At 43.9% G+C, this 18,898-nt stretch overlaps 1 protein-coding gene across 2 annotated transcripts in view; it reads right to left on the bottom strand.

The window, feature by feature from the left end:
• LZTR1 (leucine zipper like post translational regulator 1) overlaps positions 1-18,898 on the bottom strand; it is a 212,254-nt gene that overhangs the window by 19,786 nt on the left and 173,570 nt on the right. For both annotated transcript variants that reach the window (XM_078667052.1, XM_078667051.1), the window contains one exon: positions 8,106-8,186. In XM_078667052.1, the coding sequence (XP_078523178.1) occupies positions 8,106-8,186 (81 nt within the window). The remainder of the gene's footprint in view (positions 1-8,105; positions 8,187-18,898) is intronic.

Here is an 18,898-nt window from a genome sequence, read left to right as displayed (position 1 = left end):
GTAATTTCTTCTAAGTAAGGACCTATAGTTAGCAATATGCTGAAAGTTGTTAGTTTAAAAAGAAGCTGATTGCAGACTCAAATCACGGAGAGGGCAGGAAACAGCACCCACCGACTCTTCCTCCTGAGCCGAGACCGGGTAAATACAGAGCGAAAGGTGTTTGAGCGCTTTGTTAGAGTTTATAGCTAGGATCATATGGAACTCTCACTTTACACTTTGTGTCTGTATAATTTACAACACTTACACATCTTTTTCACTGCACTATTTATCACTACTTTGAAGATTTCGGAGGCCGGTCTCTTCCTCCGATATTTGCAATCTAACAAGCGGTCGAGAAGGCCCTTTATTGCAGTGCAATAGGTCTTGCATTTGCAAGAGTTTAAGCTATTAGTATTGTAAATGACAATGCCATTTATTTATGTTTTAAAACCCAAAACGTAAATAAAAGGCATGGTCATTTAGAACGCCAATAGTTCAAACGCGCGTGAATGCAAGACCTACTGCATTGCAAATGCTTGTTATACTAGGAGTGGACAACTTTGCCTCTGTTTCAGGTTATACATTAAATGCTAGCAAGTGCCAAATTCTTTCCCTAAATAGATTGTTTTAATGCGGATTTTGCTTCTTCCTCTTTTCATTTTAATCTGGATAAAATTTAATATCTTGGATTGTGGTTTACTGACTACATTAAAGATACTATATCTTTAACTCTGAAAACATTGCAAATAGCGTTAAATTCATTGTCATCTCGTTGGCATCTACTATTTGTATCTTGGTGGGAGTGTCTGGCTACTATAAAAATAATGTCAGTTCCCATATTATTTTATTTTTCGAATATGCCTGTAAATATTCCCCACCCCCAATATAAACAATGGTACTCCATCCTATCTAGATTCTTATGGAATAACAAAAAGCCTTTGAGGTTTCCTCAAAAACTCAAAAGACCTAAACAAATTTAGGAGGGGGGGGGGGGAGGTTAATTTTCCATATCATTTAGCTCTTTTCCTTTTTTCCCTTAAACAAACGTGTTTCTGTTGCAGGAAGAAGATTCTTTAAACTCTTCCTTATGGACTGATATTGAAAAGTCATTTCTTCATACTTTATCTTTTAAGGAATTTGTATCTTTTACATCTAGACCTTTATCACTATCTCTCTCGATTTTTAAGAATGCATGCAAGGTATTTCAACCTATGTTTATCTCCTATAGAAATCCTAAAGACCGATTTTCACAGTCATCCCTTTGCACAATTACATAATAAAACCATTTTTTGGGAAAGATTGGCATGTTAAGGGTCTCAAATTGGTTTTATCAGCTCTTTCAGAATGATGTTTGCAGTTCTTTTTCGGTAGCTCAATCACGTTATGCCCTTTTATTCTCATATCAAACAAAATACATATCCTTAATTTCTGCTGTTCAATTCTCATACAATAATTTTCTTCTTAATCCCACTCTCCCTTCCCCATTATCCAGCATAAACACGATTTTACATACATCCTGCATCTCAATTATATAAACATATCATAGCCTCTTCAGGTACTAGAGACAAAACAGATTTGGAAAGATTTGGGGAAATTGATTTAAAAATACATTTTCAATTCCAATTTGGAACAACATATGGAATAAAATAATAAACTCTTTAGAGCAGCTAATGCCACTCAAACTTTATTTTTTTATGTATTATGGACTTTTGATCACTCCTGCTACATTGCATAAGATAGATCATACTATCCCATTTATGTGCTGGTCCTGTTCCACTGCCCCAGCAGATCTTAAACACATGTTATTTGAGTGTCCCCCCATTTATGAATTTTGTTCACAAATTTAACAAAAGATCAACACAATCTTTACACACACGTTGCATTTACTTTTATCGGTATTTTTCTAGGAAGTGTTTCAGAAGACTGGACAACTCAATCTAAAGATTTTAACATTTTTGATTTACTTTGTGTAGTTGCTTTTCAACAGATTACAAAATCATGGGCAGATGCTTCTAAGGTATCTTTTCAGGTATGGTGTTACGGAGCCTGTTGCAATCATAGACTGGACAGAGCAGATGTTCATCCAGTTACTCTTGCGATCAGAAGAGATCTCTTGTGGGTGCCCATAACAATTTTTGTAAATGGTTCTCCTCGCAAGTCATATTTCCATAATCCTCAAATTTAGGAAGTCCCTAAACCTCAATTAATTATTTTTCATCAGTATTACTAGTTCTACCGGTTTATGCCATTATCACTTCATAGATTTTTGTATTATTATTATACAGTTGTCAGTTTTTTCATGATGGTATATAATTATTTTTCTCTCTTTTCTCTCTCTCCCCCTCTTTCTTCTTATTTTACTTTTTTACATCTTTCATTTAACATTTATAGTTATATGAGTATCAGTTATTTTCCAATGTAATTGCATATCTTTTCAATAAATGTTACTTTTAAACTTTAAAAATTAGATTTCATGATTTGCGAGGCTGTATGATGGACCAACATCTCTTCTACTCCTGATAAATATTTATGCAGACCCATCTAGAATCTACTTCAAAGGTTGTGTCTGGAAGCAATGACTGCATGTGTCTAGACTCTCCGTAGGGTGTTCAGATAGAAAACATGCTTTTCATTCTGTATTGACTTCAGTTGTTAAGTCTAAATCTAAATCAATGATTAATCGCAATCTTATTTTGAAGACAACCGGTGCTTAATGATCTTCGAAATGGCTCACTATCAATACCTCGACATTCCTCTCTACAATAAGAACCTTAGGTTTGATTCTATTCAGCTTCGGATGGTTTTCCTCTATGAAGGGCTACGTGGGTATCTTCTGCGTTAGCTTAACAAATAAAAACTCACAAAGTAATAAGAAATTGTGTGGGTGCACATACACATTTAATAAAGCTGATATCAAGCAAGGTCTAGACGGGCCTCTTAAGGCAACCTTGACCAGATTAATGAAATTCAAATGTTCCGGTTGCATTTGGAGAGAAAAGACTGGGCACAATACAGACTAAGCCACTCTTAGAGGCAGCATGCCACCCAAAACGACACTGTGAACCACAAAAATGAAAGTAATAAGCAAGTCTACTAATGACAGTGACAGCACTACCTGTATCCATTGGCTAAGGTAAAGCAGGAGGGCAACCATCAATGATCCAGTCCCCCAAACAGGAGCGGAGTCTGCTAGGCAGAAGACAAGGAGTTGCTGTGACTAAAGAACCTGACGGGTGATTGGGGGTGAAAGTGACAGGAGATTTGTGATGGTTTACTGCTCCTACAGGCCTGCCAAAAACCTTTTAACTGGAAAACTCATATTAGTGATGAGACAAAACATCAGAAGGAAGGTAAGGGTGGAGATGCACTGGGGTAGTGGGGTTAGTCCAGTACTTTATAGAAGAGGTAGTTAGTCAAGGATTGCGGTGAGTTGGAAAAGAAGCATGGTTTCCTCAAATTCACTTAAGAACTCGCTGTTAAAATAATTGGTTAATAATGCAGTCTTTCTCTACGACTCGGTTATTTCATCTATTTTCTGTGTGTTCATTCTACCAGGATCTCGTCCTTGTAAATGGAAACTGCGTTATTACCATTGAGTCTGTTCTTTATAACAGCTTTAATAATTACATGAATAACACTGGACCAGGAGTAGCAATGCAGGTTGGGGTATATTGCATAATGTGGGGTTTCATCATTTGATGACATGAGGGATTTTTGTTGGGATTCAAGTACATTTACCTAGTGTTGGGGGGATTTATAGTTTGGGAATTCTGGGGTAGAAAAGGTCATTGTAGACTGCATCGGCAAAGCTACAGAGGGAGATAACGAACTAGAGTAGCAAGGATTAGGGTTGGTAGTGGTTGAGATTCTCCGGGAGAATGGTGGGTGATGGTTTTGATGGTGGAGTTGCAGACCAAATAGGAAGCTTTAGCACTGACGTGAGGTGACAAAAATGAAATCTGCAGGGTTTAAGTCCACATCAGATGTGTGCAAACACAAATATAAATGCTGCCAAAGGAGGATACAGACATATGCACACCCATAGGAACACAAACATACTCACCCAGGCACACAAAACCTGTCACAGAATGACAAGCTTCAAATCCAGAGCAACGGTATTCCTGGTAAGGCCAGACTGTGTTTCTACTCAAAATTCCACTATCGAAAACATAACATGTTTTTGCTTCAATCCTAATGTCCATACGTACAAAACAGTTTTATTTGCTCCGTTTTTTACTGGTCATGCCATTGTCACAGGACAGAAGCAAAAAACAGAGACATATTGTACTTGTCTTCTAAATAAGAGTCCAGACCAATGGAAGCATTGGTTGTGCAAAGGCAGACCACCTTTTCCCAACTAGTAAGATGGCCAAGTCGACCACAATATTACCTCTGCATTGTTCAGATATGCTGCAACGTCAGTTTTATTTGTTCTAGCTGTCATTACCTCAACAAGCAGGCATTAGGCAGCACACCAGTTTCTCAATGCACAGTTCTTCGCCATTTGCCTATGTATATTTGAAAAGCAGGTCCCTTCCATATCAGCATGCCTACTTCTTGAACGAAGGGGCTCCTATGGCCAAAAAAGGAGTTTGGCATCCTAGTGAGACTGACTCTTTTGTGAAGAGGGGCCCTCCTCCTAACTGTGTTGGGAAAAAAGTAATTCTCAATAGAAAGCTTATTTTTTCTTAAGAAATTTCACACGTCAGACTGCCTATATTTCAAGTAAAAACCCACTTCAAAAACGCATGGAGCACAGGCTTCAGACTGTTTCTTTTATGTCAGAAGGGCCTTTTGTAATGTAATGTAATGTAATGTAATGTAATGTAATGTAAGCACACATTTTTATAGCGCGGCTATCGCTCCGAGGAGCATCTTGGCGCTCCACACCCAACCCTGATGGAGATGAGTTGGTAGACAGAAGGCAGTGACACACTGTACAATTATTACACCAAAGCTCTGCAGGCTGCGTCAGAGAGCGAAAAGATCCATGTTTTCAATGATCTTCTGAAGTCAACCTCCTTGACTATACAACGGAGCTGAGCTGGCAGTTTATTCCAGGCTTTTGAACCCAGCACGAAGAGGGACTTCCCTCCCTTAGTGGCTAATCTAAATCTAGGGACAACTAAAAGGTTTTGATTGGCAGACCTCAAACATCGCGTTGGCGTGTAGTGTTGAAATCCCCTCCGAAGATATTTAGGGCCTTGGGACTGAAAGGCTCTGAAAGCAATCACGAGAATTTTAAAAAGAACTCGCTTATGAATTGGCAACCAATGTAAAGTTTTTAGTGCTGCTGTGGCCGATGATCTTTTTGGCCAGCGTAAAACCAGGCGAGCTGCAGCATGCTGAACCATCTGCAGCCTATGCAGCACCGTTTTATTGGTGCCTGCATAAAGACTGTTGCAGTAGTCCAGTCTGGATGTTATAAGGGCCACTGCAACAGTCTTCCTGGCCTCTAAAGGCAGCAAATCAAAAAACTTCTTCAGTGATCTGATGATCTGGAAACACGAGCCCGCCACGGCTACTGCCTGCGGTTTAAAAGAAAGTTGGGCATCAAATTTGACTCCCAAATTTCGTGCAGAGGCAATAGTGTTAGGGGGAGCTTCAGCGCCCTCAGGCCACCATTGTGAGGGGGAAAACATGTTTAGAGGACCAAAAGATATTATTTCTGTCTTCCCCGAGTTACACTTGAGGTGATTGTTGGTCATCCACTCAAAGGTAGCCCGGAGACAGTTCCTCAAGTTTTCTTCTGCCCCTGGCAGCTCCCTGTCCAGCACCAGGATCAACTGAGTGTCGTCAGCGTACGCTATGACTTCAATCCGATAAGACACAATCAGCTCTAACAAGGGGACCATATAAAGATTAAATAAGACAGGACTCAAACTAGCGCCCTGTGGGACCCCTGAGTTGATAGTCTTTTCCTCCGATTTGTAGTCACCTAGTACTATTACCTGACGACGCAGAGACAGGAAGTTAGCAAGCCATGCCAGCACAGTTCCACCCACACCTGCATTCTTCAAGCGGTCGATCAAGATTGGATGGGCGACCGTATCGAAGGCCGCCGATAGATCGAGTAAAATCAAGACGGCCTTCTTCCCCTGGTCCAATGCCATGCGTAATGTCTCGGCCGAGAACAAAAGAGCAGACTCAGTCGAGTGCTTGGACCGAAACCCCGATTGATTGGAGTGAAGGATGTTATTCTCCTCTAGGAAATTTGACAGTTGATGATTGACAAACTTCTCCGTCAGTTTAAATACTGCCGGTAATAGGGAAATTGGTCGCAGGTTAGACAGGGTGGTTGGGTCTGACAGGGCTTTCTTTTGCAGCGGCATAACCGCTGCGCATTTCCAATCCTCTGGGATTACAGCAGTAGCCAGCGAGGAGTTAATGATACTGTTGATTATGAATGCAAGAAGAAGGGCTCCACATCAGGCTGCCTATATTCTGAATGCCGAACCCCCCACCCAGCAGCCTATTTCCTGGCTACAGGAATGCACATGGACAGACTACCTATTTTCTTCAGAAAGAGGGCCTCCCCATCAGATGACCTACACTTGCTAAAATTTCAAAAGAGGGAGTGAAAATCGGGGCAATGTATTTTCCCTATTGACTATTATTTAAACAGTGTCAAATTTAGGCAGGAAACAGTTCAAATAAAGCCATTTGTAGCTTAAAAATTCTAGAGTTTCCAGTCTGAACCGAACCTTTTGGCAGGTATGCTTAAGGCTTATGAGTCGTATCTTGGAGTATCTCGTTTCTAAAAGCAGCTTCCCTATCAGACTACCTAAATTTTTTGGGAGAGCCACAGTGGTGGCTGGTAGGGAATGGGGGTGGCGAGGAGGGGGTTTGAAATATATATATTTTTTTAATCACGTACGTTTTTTCTGCGTCTTTCCTTATCGTCTCTGCTTCTCTTCCTGACTCCAAGTCTGAAAGAAGCAAGAAGCACACAGGCTCCCCTAAGACAATCAAAAGGCTGCAAAGCAGCGCAGTGATTGGTCCAAGCGCCATGGTTTGGCGCTTAGGCGGGGACAGGGAGCATGTGCATGTTGTCCACCAGGCTGTGCATTACAGCCTGGTGGGGAATGTGCAAAATGTGCTTGACTGTTTGGCCAGCCCAAGACGGCCCACCAAACACTCATGTGCACTTAAGTGCACAAACCACTCCTCCTCCCTGTGCCACCAGGCCCGCCCTAACCCAGCAGCATTGAAAAATAAAATGATAATACCATTGTTATTACTTTTTTTTCCCTTTTCCACTGCACTGAGAGCAGTGGGGTTATGCTCCTCCACCTTAGCAGAGGCTCCGCCCCTGGCAGAGCCAACTCCACCATCAGTTTGCCTAAATGCTGAAAGCATGGACGTCCCTCACTAAATTGTTTGTTTTCATACCATAGACCTTAAAAACGAACAATTGCAATGTTTTATGTAAGTAGTGTTTGCCCGATTCCTAAAGATTCACTTCTTGTTCTGCAAGCTGGACTTTTGAATGAGAGTAGTATTGCCAACTGAGGAAAGAAAGCAAACGCGCAGAAATGTTCTCTCTATGCCCACTGCAACTTTGGAGAGAACATGTTTGTGACCAACCGTGGCCCTCCTTCCACATCGTACTGCCTATTTTTTAAAAGGTTCCTCCCTCACACTGTCTATTTTCATAAAAACCAAAGGACATCCTCACATTGTATAATTCATTTGTCTGAAACAGGTAATGGACAAAGGTTTTCTAGCACCTATGTTTTAAAGAAGCTATAGGACTTCCCTTTGGTTGAAGGAAAGGAACATTAATCGCGCAAGCGCTCAACATTCATAATTTCCAATCTCCACTCCAGAAACACAGGTCAATCACAGCCTGCACCATAATTATAAAACCTCAACTGACTTGTTTGTGTTACTTTCTTTATTGTTAGACACTCAAGGTCATTGGTAGAGTGAGGTCTAAAACAGAAAACCACAATAGTGTCCTGTTGCTACTCCAAAAATGTGCAGCGCCGGCTGAGGAGTACTACAGGAAGCTAAGCAAGAGGAGATGGGCATCCGGTATGGAGGACCCAGCGATGAGCTTGTTTTAGCCATGGAAGTACAAGAGGGCAGCAGATTCCAAGAGCCAGAGAAAAGATCCCACCAACCTTGGTGAACTGGTGCACGATGATGTGTAGGCAGTGCTTCTTCATGTCCAATGCCTGCGTCTTGTCAGCGGCTTCCATAATCTGGAGAGTTAAGAAGAAGGCTCCGTTAGTGAACATATATGTCATATCTACGTAGACTGTTTATTGCTCTCCCACAAAAGTCTTATGAAACAATAACACAAAACAACATCCTTGTATTAGCAGATTGCTTCAGTTCCACAAATACTGAATATGGATCTGAGGCTGGTTTACTATCCAAGGACACCGAATTATAGAAAGATGGCAAAGTCAGATGCATAATGGAAAGATGGCAATGTCAGATGCATAATGGAAAAATAGTGGTGATTCTGAACTATTTGCGTCAGTCATTAGACATGTGCCAAAACACAAGCGGTGATGTTCCCAGGGATCCAACACGAGGACTTTATCCTTTTACGAAATGGGCATTTGAATGCCATTACTTGACATCTTTCGTCTTGGCTTGTTTGATAACTTCAGAAGGTGGGAGGGTATACACCGGAGCTGGAGCCCTCAGCCTACTCCTAAAGCTCGATCTGTTCTTGTTTTCAGGTTGCGATTACATCTGTAAACAATTCCTTATTGAAAATAGAGTCTGAATCCCTTCACTGGTCATGTTCACATCATTTCCATTGACACTGACTGAACATAAACCTCCCCCACTCCTCCGCCCCAAGTGTCTCAATGTAGCAATGAGTTTCTTTGTACAGTTTAAAAAGCATTTGCTGGGAACTGGATATAAAAGGTTTCCTGTATGCTTTCAGAGGCAACTACAGCAACAGCGCTGTGTGTAAAATTACAAGCACATGCAGCGGCAAGGTGAAGAGTGGCACGTTCATTGAATGGCTTCTGAAAACGGGAACTAGAGTGGCAAATCGCAGAGGTTCAAGCACTATGATTAACAGGGAAGAGTTTTAAAGTTGGGCACAGGCCTAAAGAAGATCAAGCTGTTTAAAAAAATATGAAAATATGCAGGCTGTTTCAGGGTATCTTCCCTTCTTAGTTCTTGAGGGGATGCGCCTTAAATTAAGTAATTGAGCCAGAAGTATCAAAAGGTAAAGAGGAACACAGTAAAGGATGGTGCACATCTATTTGTACACAGATTGTATGACCTTGGTCTTCATTATCCATTATTCGTGCAGCCTGTATGTATGTTTGTGCTATTTATATTGCACAAAGCTAGCCAAAACAGAGCGGACAGCTGAACACACCACTTTGTTTACGGTGGTCAAGAGCTGACCCCTGAAAGGTTTGTATTTTTAATACAATCCTTCATAGGATAAAGCCCTTCCTGTGAAGGCAAATCCGCCAGCACCTGTGTTCCAAACAGCATAATAGTCTCTATACAGTTGTCCATTGGAAGGCTGGTCTGCAACTCAACTGTCATATAAGGAAAGAATTTGCTTTACGTCGGTCTTACTTTTTCTTGGGAATTATTTGGATCAGCTTGTGGCCTACGAGAGTGAACTTGAAATGAAATGAAAGTGCGTTTTATAAAGCGCGAAATAGTTGCCCGGAGGCGTCCAAGAGCTGAAATTGCAAGATGTTCTAAGCAGTAAAAAACCAAATGACACAACGAGAGAGAGGAATTTATTTATTAAACAGAAAAGTTTTCAGGTGTTTCCTGAAAGAAGTCAGATCTGGATTAGACCTCAGCTGAAGGGGTAAGCTGTTCCACAGCTTAGCAACGTTCAGGGAAAAGGAACGGCCTCCTGATCTAGCCCGGTTGACTTTGGGCACCATAGCAAGGAAGGCGCTAGCTGAGCGCAGCTGTCTGCTGGGGAGGTATGGGGTGATTAAGGGACGATTGATCAGAGGGCCAGTTAACCAGAATGACTGGTGGGCAATACAGAGGGACTTAAAAGCAATCCTGTCTCTCATGGGAAGCCAGTGCAATCTTGTTAATCCTGGTTTAGCGGAAGACCTACGAGGGATTTGAAGTAGGGTCCGGGCTGCACAATTTTGGATCACTTGTAGTTTCCGCAATGTGAAGTCAGGGGCTCCCAAAAAGAGAGCATTTCCGAAATCCAACCTAGAGTGGATCAGTCCCTGTACAACAATTTGCTTAGCTTGGAAAGGTAAGAGGGGAAGAATCTTCCTCAGCATTCTAATAATACCGAAACAAGTAGCAGACAACTTGACAGCCTGGTGGTCTAGCGTTAAAGCCCTGTCCAACCAGATGCCCAAGCTCTTAATGGCATCCTTTGGTACGGGGGGGACCCAAACAGGCCGGCCAGATGGAGTTCAGCGAGGTCGGGCCGAGTGTCCCAGCATCATCACCTCTGTCTTGCCTCCATTAAGTTTGAGGCAAGACAGGGTCATCCAGCTCTTAACTTCGCTCAGACAACCAGCCAAATCCACTGTGGCCGTGGGATCCTCAGCCCGCGTCAGAGAGACCACCAGCTGGGCATCGTCCGCATAGGTAACGATCTTAATACCATATGGACGGACGATACCCGCCAGTGGCCTCATGTAGACATTAAACAACGTCGGGCTGAGCGAAGAGCCCTGCATGACTCCGCAACCCAGCGGTCTACTGGTGGAGATGGTGTTTCCCTCGAAGACCTGGAATGTTCTATTGGACAAGAATGACCTGAGCCACTTCAGCGCTCCTCCTCGGATCCCAAGATCATGGAGACGCTGCAATAAGATCTCGTGGTTCACAGTGTCAAAAGCGGCACTCAGATCGAGGAGGATGACTGCCACCGATCCTCCCCGATCTAAGATGCCTCTTGTTTCTTCCAGAACTGAGAGCAAAGCCGATTCTGTCCCATGTTTGGGGCGAAAACCGGTTTGTGAGGGGTCGAGCAGTTGATGGTTTTCCAGAAACTTAGTTAAAAGGTTGTTAATGTATTTTTCCAGTGTCTTGCTGATCCAGGGGAGCAGGGAAATGGGACGGTAGTTGTTAAAGTCACTCATGTCCATATTAGGTTTCTTTGCGAGTGCCCTCATCCTTGCCTGTTTCCATGCTGGTGGAACCATGTTGGTTGGGATAGAGGCATTAAGTACCTCCAAGATGACCGGGAGGATAATGTGATTAACTGCCTTTAAGGAGCTCGGAGGGGCAGGATCACTGGGAGAGCCCGATTTGACCTGCGCCGTTAAAGTGGCCAGAAGGTCCAAGTGTAGCAAAGGAAACTCATTCAGCACAGATGGCAAATTGTCTGTTATATCCTGCTTGGGATGCTCCTGGATGTTGGCTGAGGCATTAGGGAGAGTGATTGGGAAGGATGAATAAATAAGATCCACTTTTTTATGAAAGAAATCAGCTAACTCGTTGCATCGGACTTGTAAGTCATCACTATTTATAGGGGACTGGGGAAGTTTAGTGAGACATTTTAGGATCCTATAGATCTCCTTAGAATTCGAGCTGGCTTCAGAAATGTTTTGTGAGTAGTACTGGGTTTGTGCTTTCTTTTTTTCGGTCTTATAGTCCCTAATTGATTTCCTGTACAAAGTTTTGTCTGGGTCAGTATAGCCCAAACGCCATTTCCTCTCTAGCCTTTTGCACTTACGTTTAATATCCCTGAGCTCCTCCGAATACCAAGGAGTCGAGGTCTTAGATCTCTTTGCCCGAGTTGTCTTGGTTGGGAGTATGGTATTCAGCGTTCTTGTTATCCAATTATTGAACTCCTCGTTAGCTAACAAGGGATCTGCACTAATCGATGGGATAGTGGCTTGTAGCTCGTCTGACCATTTATCTAATGGAAGTTTGGACCAGTTTCGGGCGTCCCGTAATCCTGCCATCAAAGCAGGGGGCTTGTGCGTGTGCCAGGTTAAAGGGACTAAGCAATGGTCTGTCCATGGAAGCACAATAGGGTGTTCTGCCTCTAGATCTGGGCAATTACTAAATATAGGATCAAGCAAATGCCCTTTCACATGTGTAGAGGATCGGACAAGCTGTAGTAACTGCAGGCAGGGGTGGAGGCTAGGTCTGCAACAGCCGAAGGTAGAGAATATGCAAACTGTCTGAGCGGACCCGGCGGGCGATAGATCAGTGCTCCAGCAAAGTTAATGTTGGGCGAGAGTTCCAAACTAAAGGACATGCTTTCACAGTCTAAAAAGGGGCTAGGGAAGCAGCGGCAAGAGTAGGTGTCTTTGAATATTATTGCTAGACCGCCTCCTTTTCCCGAGGAGCAATCTAACCTTGCTATTTGGTATCCTTGAGGCAGGGCTTGTATTATGTCAGGCTCCGAAGACGGAGTTAGCCATGTCTCAGTAAGAAATACTATACTGGGGTAAGCTCGTCAAATAGCAAAGATAGTTCTATTTGGTGCTTGGGTAAGGACCTGCAATTAAGAAGAAACATCTTAAAGGAATGCTGGGTACTCGTACAAGGGGTGGCTTTAAGATGAGAGTAGCAGTACGGACATTGGATGGGCAACTTCAAGGGATGGTAAAAATGGTTGCATACTGTCTTCGCCAGTGGTCTTAAATTAAACAGTTCACTAGAGCTGTATCCCTTTAGGTTTCCTGGTGGAGGGGCAGGGGTTATGGACCCTGGTCCTGTGCGGTCACGGACGGGCGCAGACGGGCTTGCCTTAGGTGCGCCTTCGGCGCGCAAACGGCGCGCCCGCTGCGCCCGTCCGCTGCGCTTCCAGGGGAAGCACATTTTTATAGGAAGTGGTCGGGGCGTGGCCTCGGGTGAATGGGCGTGGCCTGTGATCAGGCCCGGTGATGGCGCCGAGAAATGATTCCCTCGCCCGCAGGCAGCGTTTGCATCAGCTGCGCGGGGGTCGCTGAGAGAGAGAGAGCGCCCAAAAGTGCAAAGAGCAGGTAGGGAATGAAGTCTAAAACAATTTAAAAGTTACAAGATATATTTTTAAAATCAAGCTACACACAAATACAATGCTGTGCCTCAGGAGTGTCAGGTCTAAAGCTCGGGCTCGCAGTCAGCCCGGCTTAAGAAGGCGGGGGGCGTGGCCTCGGGTGAATGGGCGTGGCCTGTGATCAGGCCCGATGATGGCGCCGAGAAATGATTCCCTCGCCCGCAGGCAGCGTTTACATCAGCTGCGCGGGGGTCGCTGAGAGAGAGAGAGCGCCCAAAAGTGCAAAGAGCAGGTAGGGAATGATGTCTAAAACAATTTAAAAGTTACAAGATATATTTTTCAAATCAAGCTACACACAAATACAATGCTCCCGGCTGTGCCTCAGGAGTGTCAGGTCTAAAACTTTAAGACCACACCGGCATTTAAACGTTTGATGCAAGGTAATGTGTGTAGGGGAAGCATCCAAACAAACAATTCACAAAACTAGATTAAAAGCCTTCTGCTTTAGTATCTCTAGTAATTTTATTTAAACAACACTACGTAGTGTCTCTGGAGCACTCTGTTGGAAAAGAGAATGGCCTACCAGAAATATCGTTACCAAACTTTTTCTTTTGATGGCTACTTATTTCTGCAGACTCCTCACCGTATGAACCATTCCAAAAGCAATACGTCTCTGGGAGGTGAAACGGAGTAGTGCAGATTAACCAAGGAAGTCATGCAACACAGTCCTAGCAAAATACTGTAACTGCGTATCCGAGCTGTGAGGCATGTATGTTTGCAAAAATAATGCAGATATGACCATGTGGCTGCCTGGCAGATGTCAGCTATCGGAACATCTCTGGAAAAAACCCTGGAGGCAGCCATGGAACTAATGGAGATGGCATGAATGCCATCTGACACGTCTTTCTTGGTCAAGGTGTAGCAGATCTTGATGCAGAAGATGACCTAATGAAAAATGGTGCGTTGGTCACCACCTTGTACTTTTTTCTCTCTTGCAAAGCCCATAGACTCTTGATTATATACTCTGTCCTGTCTAATGCAACCACTAAAAAAGGGCAAGGTACGTCTGGATTCCAGTTATGTATGGGGTAGGGGGTATCAGACTGGCTAACATGAAAGGCAGACACCACCCTGGGTTAGAAGGCTGGTACGAACGACCAGGCACATGAACTGAGAGGGCCTGAAATTCGCCAACCCTGAACGACTGAAGTTATTTCTACCAACGACTTTAGAGTGAAAAATAGAAAGGGACAACACATTTCCACTTGGAATAATGAGCAGAGAAGTAAACATCTTGGAAAAGGCAGCAAAAGTGGAATGGCTGGTAAGGAAGACAAAAATGAGCCATGGATAGACAAACAGACCTCCACTGTAGCTGCTGCCAGACCCTGCTGCGCAAGGGACAATGCAAATCATACATCATCAGAAAAGGCTGGATTTAAAATGATTTAGAGCAAGGCCCTTCGACTCGTACCACTAAACAGATCTGTCCCAGCGAGCTGCGCAGATGGATTTTGTAGAGGGCTTCTTGGCAGTCTAGATTTATCTGTCAGTTTATCAGATAGGTTAAAGGACTCTAACTTGCACTGTTCAACCTCCATGCATGCAACCACTGCATTTGAGGCTTGAAGTGAAGGACATGACCATCCTTCTACAAGATCCACCCTGAGCAGGAGGAAGAGGAAGTAGTAAGATCTTGTTCCCCTTCCCCCCAAATCACCACTTCTGTGGACCATTTGTTCAACAGAACAAGGAACTCCACCTCACAAATTGAGGTGTGTAATAGACAGCATGCCAACCCCACTCCCTCTGCACCATGACTTCTCAGTCCAGGGTACTTATCATTGACTTGGCACTTTGTCTAATAAAAATGAAGGAAGGATACTAACCTCCTACAGAGGGCCGGCACAAAGCTTTACATCTCCCAAAAGGTACCCTTGAGGGATCATTAGGTACAGGCCCTTACTAGATTGCCATTCTGTTACCATAGGCCGAAGCATATGAATCCCAAGGAGCCTGGCAACATATTCAGGTGAACTATCCTCTATTTCCCTTGTAAACAAATGGAATTCTGCCCACTTGACAATCTACCTAATGCAGCTATAGTGATTATGTAAGAATATTTCCTTATCTCAAGATATGATGGGTTCAAGCTTGTTTTTATCACATTACTATATTTTTTCCTTCACTCCTTAAGAGCAAATTGCTAAATGCAATTAAACTCGATCTTACCCAAGTGCTCTGTCTCTATAACTAACCTTTACAGATTAATAAAGTGAGATTTCCATTATTTATTCACACCAACCACAGAGGTGATGGTGTGCCTAAATAACAATGCAAAGACAAAATGCCTTCTGCGCAAATAAAATGTCAACTTCATAATAATTATATCTATATCTCGGTCCATTAGCGTCTACTGTTTGCAAAACTGTACCATTTCCCCACGATAGCTTCACATCTGTACTATGAAGAATATGAGGTCATTACCTTTCTGGATGGTGGAAAAACAACTGTCAGGAAGCTATCAGGGGTCCGTCAAGGTTCTGTCATGATTAGGGATGGGTACTTGATGGTACTGAGGGTCATCAGGATCTGCAAATCTGGTCCAGGTTCAGCTATGTTTCAGTGGCATTTTCATCTTTGTTTCCAACTCAGTACTGACAGGTGTGCATAAAAAGATTTGTGTTCAATGCTCAGTATTTGTTGTGCAGCCCCGTAAAATGACATTATCCAAGTGCTTAGAAAAGAGGCTGATGCTATTCTTGTGCCAACAAGAAGAAGAACATAAGTTACTTACCTGTAAACTGTGGTTCTCCAGTATTGGTGTCTTTCATAGATTCACATGCTTGAATATTCCCCGTCGTCGAAGTGGGAGTCCCACGGTACATAAATAGCAGTAATATATGCATGTATACATGAGAAATACAATAAATAAAATATACATACATATAATGCAATAGAAAAGTAAACTTGAAAAAGTACCATAGAACAGAATAGGCCCATTGAAAAGCCCAAGGGAGAAGTCACTTTAGTAACATATTAGAGTCATTATGTGTTGGTCCACATTCCAGCCAATCAGGCTGTAGCCTCCTCTAGAACCTTCTCCTCAGAAGCCCAAGTCCTCAGATTTTCGTAGCACAAGTAAGTATAAATGCTTGAGGAGAAGAGAGCCTCTGAGGGGAGGACGGGAGGGTCGCATGTGAATCTATGAAAGACACCAATACTGGAGAACCACAGTTTACAGGTAAGTAACTTATGTTCTTCTCCAGTATTAGGGGTGTCTTTCATAGATTCACATGCTTGAATAAGAGTAGAAAGCAGTAAACCATACATTAGTCATAAAGGCAATATACGATTAAAATCATGGCAAAACATAGCACTTAATAAGCCATAAATAACAAAACATGAAAAAACCTTTATGACTGGAGGCGGGAAGCAACAGAGGCTCACCTTTATTGGAAAAGATTCTGCAGCACCGCTTGACCTACTGCCGCATCCGCGGCATCTGTTGATTGCAGGCAGTAGTGCTTCGTAAAAGTATGGCTGCTCGACCAAGTAGCAGCTCTGCAGATGTGTATCAGAGGTACCCCCGCAAAGAGGGCAGCAGAAGTCGAGACAGCTCTCGTGGAATGAGCTCGAGCTGGAGTAGGAAGGGGCTTGCCGGCCCGTTGATGACAGTAGGATATGGCAGACGAAATCCATCTGGTGATAGTCTGTTTGGTCACAGATTGACCTTTGCACACTGGGCTATATGCTACAAATAGTTGATTTGTCTTTCGAAATGCTGCTGTGCGTTGAATGTAAAACTTGAGGCAACGTTTCACATCCAGAGTGTGCAAAGAGCGTTCCGCTGCAGATTGTGGTGCCGGAAAGAAAGTCTTAAGAATAATTGGTTCATTAAGGTGGAAGTCACTGGGAACCTTTGGAATAAAACTGGGATTTGTTCTCAAAGTAACAGCCTCGTTGGAGAACTGTAAAAACGGTGGTTGTATAGTGAAAGCCTGGATGTCGCTGACGCGTCTGGATGAAGTCAGAGCCAGCAAAAGAGCCACTTTCCAGGTGAGGAATTTGAGACTGGAAGAATGGATGGGCTCGAAAGGAGGTAAAAGGAGTTGAGACAAAACCAGATTCAGACGCCAAGAAGGTGGAGGCCGACGGATTGGTGGGAACATCCGAAAGAGGCCCTTGAAGAATTGTCTAATGATTCTGGAGGAGTATAAAGATGTCACGCCATCATGGCGAAAGCGAGAAATTGCAGCCAGAAACACCTTCAGAGTGGAGTGTGATAGTCCTGATCTTGCTAAAGACAGGAAGAAAGGCAAGATCTGTGCAGGCTGAGCACACATGGGATCCAGATTGTTAGTGGAACACCAAGTACAGAATCGCCTCCACTTTAGCTGATAAGTTTTGATGGTAGACGGAGCGCGAGCACTAGCTAGCACCGTCCTACAATCCTTGTCGATATTCATGTGTGCAAATTCATTGTACTCAGGTTCCAAGCATGAAGTTGGAGGTATGCTGGATCCGGATGGCATATCTGACCTTGCTGCATCGTGAGAAGATGTGGCAGAGGGTGCAATTGTATCGGATTTGTCAGAGAGAACAGAAGAAGATCTGAAAACCAAGGACGTCTCGGCCATTTGGGTGCGATCAGGATCATTCGACACTGTTGGAACCTCATCCTGTGCAACAGGCGAGGGAGGAGCGGAAGTGGAGGAAATGCATAGATGAAGTCGTTCGACCAGTCTATTGAAAAGGCATTCCCGCTCGACTCCTTGTGTGGATGCCGGCTCGCAAAACGTGGACACTTCCGGTTGAGAGCAGTTGCAAAGAGATCCAACTGTGGTCGGCCCCACTGACGGAAGATGAAATCCAACGTTGGTCGATTGATTTCCCATTCGTGGTTGTCCGACAAGGCCCTGCTGAGCGAGTCCGCCAGAACATTGGCTACACCTGGTACATGGACAGCTGTGAGATGTATTTGTCGCTGGATAGCCCAATCCCATATTTCCTGTGCCAGTTGAGACAGCACGAGGGACCTTGTGCCGCCCTGTTTGTTGATGTAGTGCATGCTGGTGGTGTTGTCCGTTCTCACCAGCAATGTTTGTCCCTGCACTAATCTCTGAAAGGATTTCAGGGCCAAGAAAATCGCCAGTAGTTCCAAGCGATTTATGTGCCAAGTGCGCTGGGACGCCGTCCATTTCCCCTTCACGGACATCCCGTCGAGATGCGCCCCCCAACCTTTTAGGGAAGCGTCTGTCGTCAGCGTAAGTGTTGGTGGTTCGTCTCTGAATGAACGACCTGTCGCTATGTTCGGAGGATGAGCCCACCACTCCAAAGCGTGTTGAATGCGGGAAGTGAGGTGGATCTTGTCTTCGAACGAACCCGATATCTGCTTCCACTGCCTGTCCAGTTCCTCTTGTAGAGCCCTCATGTGCAGTCTGCAGTTGGGAATCAACTGAATGCATGAAGAGGCCATGCCGAGGAATGATTTGTACATCCGGACAGAAACGTACTGTCTTGACTGCAGGAACTGTACCTTCTTTTGCATTCGAACTTGTCTCTCTTGAGAAACGAAGACCTGCCCCAGCCGAGAATCGAGCGAGGCTCCTAGAAAGTCTCGTTGTTGAGATGGATGAAAATGGGACTTTTGGTAATTGATGGACAATCCCAATGTTTCGAATAGGGAAATGCACATTTGTGTGTGCTGTTCCGTTAACTGAAAAGTCTTGGCCTTTATCAGGCAGTCGTCCAGATACGGATAGAACTGGATGCCCTGTAGACGCAGATGGGCAGCGACCGTGGCGAGAAATTTGGTAAAAACCCTTGGTGCTGATCGAAGGCCAAATGGTAGGACCTTGAATTGATAATGAAATCGGCCGACTGTAAAACGGAGATATTTCCTGTGACTGGGGTGAATAGGTACATGGAAATATGCATCTTGAAGGTCTATTGTTGAAAAGAAAAGAACTCTCCTGGAATGAGGAAATTCAAGATTTGAAGCAG

This window comes from Lissotriton helveticus, chromosome 11 (assembly GCF_964261635.1).
Source record: "Lissotriton helveticus chromosome 11, aLisHel1.1, whole genome shotgun sequence".
Taxonomy (NCBI): Eukaryota; Metazoa; Chordata; class Amphibia; order Caudata; family Salamandridae; genus Lissotriton; species Lissotriton helveticus.
The sequence above is the reverse complement of the archived record's forward strand: the minus strand, read 5'-3'. Positions and strand labels throughout refer to the sequence as shown.